The sequence below is a fragment of the Cryptomeria japonica genome, chromosome 2 (assembly GCF_030272615.1).
Source record: "Cryptomeria japonica chromosome 2, Sugi_1.0, whole genome shotgun sequence".
NCBI classification, from domain to species: domain Eukaryota; kingdom Viridiplantae; phylum Streptophyta; class Pinopsida; order Cupressales; family Cupressaceae; genus Cryptomeria; species Cryptomeria japonica.
The window spans coordinates 260,610,482-260,620,543 of NC_081406.1; the positions used below are offsets into that span (position 1 = coordinate 260,610,482).

Sequence of the window (10,062 nt, forward strand, 5' to 3'; positions counted from 1 at the left end):
ACACCACTAAGAATATTAGACTCACATACACATATCACAACATTTGCACATTAAAAAAGGACCTTGGTTCCTCTAAATGAATTGAGATAAGGTGCATTGGTAGAAACACAATTGGGCTTTCTATCTACCCCAAAATTCTCATTCAAACTTGACATACACAGTTGATGCATAATCATTAGTATATTATATGCAATCAACAAACTCGAAGCATTGGTAACCAATTTTAATCATACCACAATAACACACTTTAAATCAAATATCCATAAAATTCATTCACTAAATCACATTGAAATTTTCATATCTTATTGAGCCACACAATTAAGTATTCTATACATTATAATATTATTTTAATAAGCCTCATGTCTGGAAATCACCTAAGCAAAATCCTCTAATATCACATTTTGTCTACAAGATAACATTAATCATATCAATTCAGTTATGTATATTCAATCTAATAAAACTCTATAATTATCAAAAAACCATGACATCTCCAAATTAAATTATATCACCTTTAACGACTTAGTAACCAAATAACCCATATAACCACGCAACAATACCAATTATGTCTATATACTCAAAATCAACATCTATAGTTCTCACTATAGTAATACTTGAAACGTGTCAAGTGATGAAACCACTAACGTCACAATAGAATTGAAATACCTTATAACAAAAATCTATTAAGAGATAACATGATTAGGAATTATTGAGGAAAGGATCTTGCTTCTATCACAAAGATACCATCGAATGTACCTATGGATTTGTATTTCATTTCATAATAAAGTTTGAATTCAAATCTCTGATTAGTCTTGGCCATAATATAATCCCATTCTTAAAATTAATTCATTTTATTTATGCATAACATAACAATATTGATACCAATAATCCAAATCATGTACTATTCATTTTTACTTAGTATAAGGAGAATAACATAAATATGGCGAAGAAATCGACCATTAAACAAGGGGCCAAGGTTATACTTCAACACTAACATATTTCATCATCTTGTAATCTTCATCACCATGAAATGAAGTATGATTTTATTCTTCAAGTGAACAACTAGACATCAATAGGAATATCAATAATGCCATTAGTTATTGCAAGATCCTATAGGTGAGGAATTTCATAAGCCTCCATATTTGTAAATGAGCTTCCAAAGCCATATGTAACTCGTGAAGTAGCCAAAACTATTTCAACATCAGTTTCCATTTATTAGATTTATCTTGAGGAGGACCACACAAAGTTAAATGAATCAATGCTACCTATAATAATAATCTTCTATCTCATGCATTCTTAGTATTAATGTGTGTCACACTAAAGAAACTCAAAAAAATTCATTGTAGCACTCTTCATGCATCTCTTTAAATTATGCTCACTATATTTAAAAGGAATGTCATTAACAATCCCAAAGAATATCAAATTTGAACACCCACCACCATGCTTTTGAGGTTCTGTGCAACCATTATACACATGTTGAATCTTATTATCTGGCCACAATTTGATGAAGATGCCACATTCTACTTTTACTAAGACCAACTTAATTACCCAAACTTATTAGTATAATAAGTGCCTGACAGGTATGACTTTGAATATGACTAACCATACATAGCATCAAAGCAATCAAGAAATTATTGTTATATAGATAATAGGAGACTCCTTCTCATCAACCTTAAAATTTCTTCTTGCTTCAATCTCTACAACTGGCAAGTTCCTTTTATGAACAACAAAAAAAAATAAAAATCCAAGAATAAAATATTCATATCTTTCTTGTATTGCTACAACACCTTGGAAAGCTTTGTAGTTTCCATATTATCTCTACACTTTTCAAATATGAACCACACTACCTTGTCGAAGGTTCCAACTCTAATAAGAACTATTCTTGAAGCTTCAATGATGTTTAAATTAATTTTTTTCCTTTTCATAAGGGGTTTAATGGGATGTGGAACCATCAAGGGTTCCATGTGTTCCCAGAACTAGTTGGACCTCTAACTTGCACCTATTAGAGCCTTCCAACAACTAGAAACTCAATGAAAATTGTAAGTGTTGGGTTTTCATCAACAAATTCACAAGGCACCAAAACTTGTTTATTAACTTCTTCTTCATGTTCATACCCATTGGCAAGTACAACTATAGGGAAAATCACGTGAGTTTCTTCGTTGCCATTTTGCCAAATGCTTTAAAAAACTAAAAACAATTTGTCATAATCAAACCAACATTAATATTTTCATACAATTCTATAATGGTCTCAAGATTGTGTTGTATTGTAATTGTTGGTTCAGATCAAAATCATATAAAAAAATATATTAATACTTTTTGAATCATTTAGCAACAAGATGTTGTATCATATATTAGTAAACAATGCTAATATTTTATTATTTTAAAAAGTACTTATTTTTTTAAATAATATGAAGGCTAAATAATTCTTAATATTTTATCATTTTAAAAGTATTTTAAAAAGTACTTGTTTTTTTTAATAATATGAAGGCTAAATAATTCTTAATATTTTATCATTTTAAAAGTATTGTTTTTTCGAATAACATGAAGGCTATATAACGAGTGAAGTGCTTTAGAGAATATTTACTTTTCATAAAAAAAAAAAACGCTTTTAATTTGTTAATATTAATCTATGTGTTAAACTATTTGTATTGGGATAGTTCCCTGTGACTATAATTACTAACAATAGGAGAGAGGACTCAGTATTTGTGCACCCTAACTTGGCACTTCTCAAAATCCTATGTGGAAATTTCAAATCACTCCCAATTTATAACAGTAGCTTACTTGGCAAGTCCCTTGCTTGTAACTAAGGTTTTAGGGCCACATCATCAAATATGATGCCACATTAGCATGCTTTTTGCCAAGGTGTCCAAAACAACCCAAATAAAAGGTGAAACCAATAGTCATGCAGAAGAGGCTCCCATACTTGTGCAACTGATGTTGTAAAAAAAAATAGACATTAAATCAACAAGTATGAGTATTAAATTAACAACCACTATCACAACAATTGAAACACGTACAACTATTGAATTTGACTCTATTAGAATTTTTTTTCCATAAAACTAAAAAGAAAACTTTAAAAAAAAAATGTCAAAAAAATCTAGTACATTTATCTTTTCTAATTTTCATCCATGATAGATAATAAATGATGGAACATGATCTAAAACAAATCTAAAAATCATCCATCTAAAATAGGAATATTGATAAATTGTAATTCAACCCGATTAAAATAATTTAAATTTGACAAAGCAAATTTTAGCCAAAGCCATCTAATCGTAACATGTGATGACAAATTACTACTTAGACAACTTTGACCCACTCATAAAGCAGATTTGACCCCACTCTCCATTATTGCTGTCCTATTGAACGGAAAACAATTACATTTCCAATTCATCCAATCGTAAACAGTGATGACAAAGCGGTACTTGTACGGCTTGCCTTTTCTTTTTGTAAATGGATTCCAGCTCTCTAATAAAGTCGATTTGACCCCACTCTCCATCATTGCTGTCCTACTGACCGATAAACCACCACATTTTCAATCCTCTAGATGCATTGCACTGGAATGCACTCCAAACTCCCCGGAATGAATTTGCACCTTACACGTCTGCCAATTTGACCTGCCTTTGTAAACCTACCTGGTAGGTTTGGGCAGTAGAAGACAAGAAACAATACCTGGTAGGTTTGTGCCCACTGAATGATTCTTTGAACGGAAAACAATTACATTTCCAATCCATCTAATCGTAAACAGTGATGACAAAGCGGTACTTGTGCTTGTCTTTTTGAAAATGGATTCCAGCCCTCTAATAAAGTCGATTTGACCCCACATTGCTGTCCTACTGACCGATAAACCACCACATTTTCAATCTTCTAGATGCATTGCACTGGAATGCACTCCAAATTCGCCGGAATGAATCTGCACCTTACACGTCTGCCAATTTGAGCTCTCTTGTAACCCTAGAGGATGAGAACAATACCTGGTTGGTTTGTGCCCACTGAATGATTCTTTGAACACGGTTTTTACCTAGTAGCGGATTTTCAGGTTTTTAATAAAATATCTCATGCGCATAATTGTTCAGAGACATTTGATTGTTTGCTTAGGAACTCTTTTGCCTTGTTAGCCCTTGAATTGGGAGTACTAGTTTTGTGCAGTTGAATGAATTCCATGGCCACTACGTCTTCACCTATCCAGATTGTAAATACTTTTGACGAGATTGTGCCCTCATCTGCCGCTTCCTCCTCCGCCACACCTCTTCTCCGTCCTCCTGCTTCTTTCGATGTTTTCATCAACCATTGCGGAGTTGATGCCAAATACACCCTCGCCACCACCATCTTCCATAAACTTACGGCTCTCGGACTCTCCGTCTTTCTGGATGGCCATTCCCTTCATTTGGGTGATGTCATTCCAGCACAAATCCAAGAGGCCATTCGAACTGCTACACTTCATATTGCCATTTTCTCTGTTAAGTATGCCGATTCCCCTTGGTGTTTAGCAGAGCTTTCCTCTATGCTTAAGACGGGTAACAGAATTATTCCTGTCTTCTATCATGTCGACCCTTCCGATCTGCGTTGGGTGGCTCAAGGAAATGGAATCTATGCACGTGCGTTTTCCCAACATCTGGAGAAGAGCAGATACTCTCAGAAAAAGCTTGATGAGTGGAAGATGGCACTCGAGAATGCTTCTCTTCGTTCTGGCTGCGTGATCAGGGATAGTAGGTAAGTACCAAATAACCACACAGACTTTAATGTTTCTCTTGTTTTAATTTCCGTTGTCACTGTTATCGTTGGTTTCTCACATATGTTCAATATCCATTGCACATATTTAGAGATGAGGCGATGCAGTTGAAGAATATTGTAAATATTGTATCCAAGGAATTGGGAAAGGTGCCCTTTCTGGTGGCCGACAAACCCGTTGGACTGGATGATATCGTACTGGATTTTGAAGAAACTGTGGAGAGTGGGCACAATGTTCAAATTGTTGGGATTGTGGGAATGGGTGGAGCGGGTAAAACCACGCTTGCTAAAGAGTTGTATAACAGGAAATCCCCATCCTTCCAATATTCCAGTTTTGTATTTGCAGTGCGAGATGCTGCAAGCAAAAATGCTTTGCATGAGAAGCAAAAAAGGCTTCTTGAGGATCTTGGTGTCCATGGCTTAGCATTCGATAACATTGAAGGAGGCAAGGCTATTCTGGCAAATCGGTTGAGATCTGTTCCTGCGCTCATCGTTTTAGATGACGTGGATCATGGAAGCCAACTGAATGCTCTGTTACCAACTAAGGATGGCCTTGCACCTGGCAGTCTTGTCATTGTTACAACACGCGAGTTACATCTCCTAGCAAGATGGAGCTCAACTATATATAGAATCAAGGCATTGGATCCCCTTCACGCAAATGAACTTTTTTGTTGGCATGCATTTTTACAGTCCCATTCACAAGAGGGATTTGAAAATATTGTTGAAAAGTTTTTGCTAGCTTGCAATGGCTTGCCTTTGTCCCTTGAGGTATTTGGAGGACTAGTTTATGGCAAATCGAAGGACTATTGGAAATCTCAACTAGATAAGATTGTCAGAATTTTGCCAGAAGATATTAAAGCAAGGTTGAATGTCAGCTACAATTCACTAGATGAAGAAGAGAAAGAGATGTTTATGGATGTGGCTTGTTTTCTCATTGGCAGAAAGAAAAGCTGGGCCATTGAAGTATGGGATGAATCTGGATGGAATGGCTTGTATGGGTGGGAGACACTTTTTAACAAGTGTCTGGTTAATGTGGATATGGAAGATAATATAATAATGCATGATCATCTAAGGGATTTGGGAAGGCAACTTGCAGGTAGACATCCACCTTTTCGTGTTTGGCATGAAGAGCAAATAATTGATATACAGAAACAAATTATGGTGAGCTTCATTTAATGTTTTTTTTTGTCATTTATTATTATGAATGCTTTGAAGAAATCAATAATTAATTGTTATAAAATCTTTGTTATCATATTTAATTGAGAACATCCTAATTGATCTCCTCTCAAAATTTTATATTACAATTTCAAATCACTTTCATTTTTCAATAATAGCTTATTTATAAGTTTTTGTTTATGACTAAGGTGTGATGTTACATTTCTCATTAAACTACTTCTTGTTAAAGTATATTAAAAAAACCCCTAAAAAAAGTTAGAGTAGTAATTATAAATTAAGTCATATTTAATTGATGTACTTATATGATTTGTTGTTTTTTAGAATATTATTCAATTATGAATACTCATGATCAACATTAACAATTTTAGAGTAAAAAATATTATGATAGATTATTAAAATATTAGAATTTAAATCAATAAATACTATCACAACTATTGAAACATATTCAATTACTACATCCTTTCAAATTTATGTGTTATTTGATATTTTGATTGCAATTGTCAATATGTTTTTTATTAATATTTTTTGAGAGCTGTGAAGTTGCAGACCCAGGAATATAAAAAGAGATGGGAGGAATGGAAGAAAGTAAGCACATGGTTGGAGAGATTTGGAGGGTTAATAATAGAAATGAAAGACTAAAAACCAAAAATAATTAAAAAAAAAAACCTAGTTAAATAAAAAAATTATATATATGAAAAAAGTTCAAATAGTGAAAAATGAATACAGAGATAAAAAGAATATATGAAAAAATAAAAGGATTATGTATATCGGAAAGAAATAAATATAATATAAGTAAACAAATTCTCTCTTTTGACTGCATTTTCTTTTTTCTTTTGCAGGGTGTTCATTCTGGAGGCCATTCGTTCTGGGGGCTGGCAACACAATTTTTATCTTGCCCGTTGTTCTTTCTGGTACCTGAAATTCATAATGATATACAGGTCTGTTGGGGCATCACCTTTTTTTTAAGCAGCAATACACTTTTGAGTTTTGCAATTCTGACCAGGAGGCATTTCTTTGCACAACTTGCCTGTTCAAAACTGTCTGTATAAATTTTACCAAATTCAAAGGTTAATGGATGCACGATATTGCTGCAACAGTATTGTTTCTATTTAAAATAGTTTATCTTTTATTTCTTTGGCTTCTTGTAGATTTCACAACCTTGGATAAAATTCTTAAGTGAAATGCAATATTAAAATCCGGTGTATATTGTTGAAGTTTCTGTGACACTTCATTTAAGTTAAGGGTTTTATCTTCCAAAACCAACACGTTTCGTTTGTATACGTCCTGCTGATCCTCACATTACATTTAATTTATGCTCTTCGCTTTCGCATTCAGGGAGGAATGTCTATTAGAGGGATAGATGCTGCTCGATTTGAATATACTGACGAGCCATTGCGTCAGAGAAGCGCCTGCTTTGAGCTCATAGGATCCCTTTCAAACAGATGTTTTGGGATCCCTCCACCTTCCTCGCTCGGATTAAAATTTTTTTCTGGCAGAGAAGAACAGTTTATCAAATATTTTGGCACACCATTGGAGGGCCCTGTCTGCCTTAGTTTGGATGAGTTCAAGGGGAGAAAAATTCAGTCATGGTCACTCAGAAATTTAAGAATTTTGGAGCTCATCAAAGCTCATTGCTTAGTACAATTATGGGATAATTCAGATGTAAGTATTTTCTATACTGGTTGCTTCGAGGTGAACTTCCAATCTTAAAATTTTTACTAGCGTATTTTCTGGGTAATTGACAATTACTCTTTCTGTAGCCTCCTTTGCAGTTAAGAGAACTGTGTATCGACGAGGCCCGTAAATTACAAAGGATTCCAAACTCAATAGGACGTCTACAGGGATTGAAATGCATAAATATCTCTTATTGTGAATCACTGGAGGATCTCCCTGAAGAGTTTTGCAATCTCCAATCACTGGAGTGGCTGAAATTATCTCATTGTTCAAGGCTGTCTTCACTGCCTAGCCGTTTGGGGGATCTGATAAACCTGCGGTATCTAGATTTGGAGGAGTTCAAGAAGCTGCAGACATTGCCAGATTCTTTTAAGCAGCTGAGACACCTTCAACATCTCAATTTACATGGTTGTGAGGAACTCACCTTGAGATCCGACATGCTGGAAAGCATAGGTAACCTGGAGTATTTGAACTTTGAGGGATGTTGGAAGGTGGAACAATTGCCAAATCAAATCACACATCAAGTGTGTTTGAGAGAGCTCCATGTTAAGCACACAAGCATAAGGGAGGTTCCGAGTGACATTGGCGAACTCAGAAAATTGGAAGTGCTGGATATAGGAAGTCGGTTCTTGACCAGCTTGCCGTACTCTCTTGGAAATCTGTCTAGTTTGACTCGACTAGAACTCAGTAATTGTAAAATGTTGAATTGTTTACCGGACTTTTCGGGGCCTCTAAATATGCTCAAGAGGATATCAATATATTCCACGAGTGTGTCAACAATATCAATAAGTGGAGACAGCTGTCCCAGCCTTGAACATATCGTCCTTGACAATAATGATCATCTAGTGGATATCCAAAGCCTGCCAACGTCAGTGCGGAGGCTAGAGGTATCTGACTGTAAAACGCTGAAAAAGGCAACGGGACTTGGCGGCCTAGCAAATCTTCAAATCCTTTGGATAGAGAGTTGTCCGGAGTTAAATGAGCTCCCAAGTTTTGCAGAATTACATTCCCTCAAAGAGATCTATATAAGATATTGCGACGAAATAGTGGAAATCGAAGGGCTAGAGAAGTCGAGGTCATTGGAGACATTAGAGGTAGTACAGACGTCATGGAAGTCCCAAGGCATACAAAGTTTGGAGGGGTTGGAGAAATTGAAGAGACTTGTGATGGTAGCAGAGAACAGATCAGCTCTTCGACCCTGCATTCAAACTATAAAGGTAATCAAAGCTGTTTGTTGGTTACATTAAAAAAATAAATTGCGAATGTATGTAATTAATTTTATTGAGTGGGATAATTTTGTTTTGTAGAAATGGCCAGGCGAGATGGTGATATGTGGAAGGGCAGTGAGTGGTGCAGAGTCAGCGTTGGATTCTCTTTCCTTTCCCACCCTTTCCATTGTTCGCTCATTGGAGAAGACATCTCTTCTAAATCAGTGGAAGGTAGAATGTAGGAAGATGCATGCTTCTGATGCGGCCGTCGTTTGTTTCCTTGTAAATTCAATTACAGATTGTAGATGCTGGCTCTACAATCTCTATTTTAGTTATTTTAGTGGTTGGACAAGTATGCGATTGAAGGAGGGGAAATGGGTGTTAGTAGGTGTGTTGAGACAAGGTTGTGGGGATATTGTAAGTGCGACAGCTGAAATATGGGGTGGAGAAGGTGATGAGGTAGAGAGAGGAATATTGTTGGTGGGAGAAGAAGGGATAGTGTTAGAGACATTTACACGGTTGTGGACATTATTCATCTAATCTGGTTATCCTTCAAATTTTCATCGGACTGTGGGTTGTTACAAACCAACCAAAGTTTAAATTTAATAAATTCAAATCAAATCTCATGTAAAATAATTATCATGAAATTCAAATCAAATATCATGTAAAATAATTATCATGAGTATAGTTAGTTCAATATTTCATTAGTGAGATGAGATTTCCAGTTTATGCTAAATTGATTTATATGTTTCTGGGTTTAGCATATATATCAATCAATATTTCATTGTTTTATTAGAGAAGAAAAATTGATTTGAGATTGTTTTATTTTAGCAACATGAAACATTCATTAGTAAAATTGTTGATTATTTAGAGTTTAGATTAATTTAATGAATATAATAATAAAAAATAAATAATATAAACATATTTACTTAAAAAATTATACATATTAATATCAATTTTATATTTATTTAAAAGTTAACTTTATTATATATTTATTTAAAAATTATTTTATTTATTTGTATTATTTATGAAATATTTTTTTAACTAAAAATTGTTGACAAGGGATTCATTTCTATTAAATATATCATACTTAACAAAATTTACTTTGACTCACGAATGGGTGTGTTATAGTAATACACATTTCTTCAAAATTTTGGTCTGTCTTTGACAACCTTAATGTCATTTGATGGATATATTTCAATGGAAGATAATTATTTCTTTTAAGTTCTATCTATTCTCGTTCTGGCTAATAAAATAAAGGTGGGTTGTGACTCATTTC

At 34.3% G+C, this 10,062-nt stretch overlaps 1 protein-coding gene across 3 annotated transcripts; it reads left to right on the forward strand.

The window, feature by feature from the left end:
• The first annotated feature begins 3,989 nt into the window (after window positions 1-3,989).
• Window positions 3,990-9,499, forward strand: LOC131049917 (disease resistance protein RUN1). Of its 3 annotated transcripts, none has more exons than XM_057984006.2 (6): window positions 3,990-4,707; window positions 4,818-5,886; window positions 6,741-6,839; window positions 7,237-7,563; window positions 7,674-8,792; window positions 8,883-9,499. In XM_057984006.2, the coding sequence occupies exons 1-6, from the start codon at window positions 4,148-4,150 to the stop codon at window positions 9,321-9,323; spliced, it is 3,615 nt and encodes a 1,204-aa protein (XP_057839989.2). In that variant the 5' UTR covers window positions 3,990-4,147; the 3' UTR covers window positions 9,324-9,499. The 3 variants fall into 3 exon arrangements, with proteins under 3 accessions (XP_057839989.2, XP_057839988.2, XP_057839990.2); XM_057984005.2 differs by having other exon boundaries at window positions 3,992-4,707; window positions 7,662-8,792; XM_057984007.2 differs by lacking the exon at window positions 6,741-6,839 and having other exon boundaries at window positions 3,992-4,707; window positions 7,662-8,792.
• The last annotated feature ends 563 nt before the right edge of the window (window positions 9,500-10,062 follow it).

Bases quoted from the DNA above. Each gene is read 5' to 3' on its own strand.
- LOC131049917 (XM_057984005.2), top strand. From the start codon at position 4,148: ATGAATTCCATGGCCACTACGTCTTCACCTATCCAGATTGTAAATACT. The intron at 7,564-7,661 runs GTAAGTATTTTC...CTCTTTCTGTAG, and splicing joins AATTATGGGATAATTCAGAT to CCTCCTTTGCAGTTAAGAGA. The intron at 8,793-8,882 runs GTAATCAAAGCT...TTTGTTTTGTAG, and splicing joins CCTGCATTCAAACTATAAAG to AAATGGCCAGGCGAGATGGT.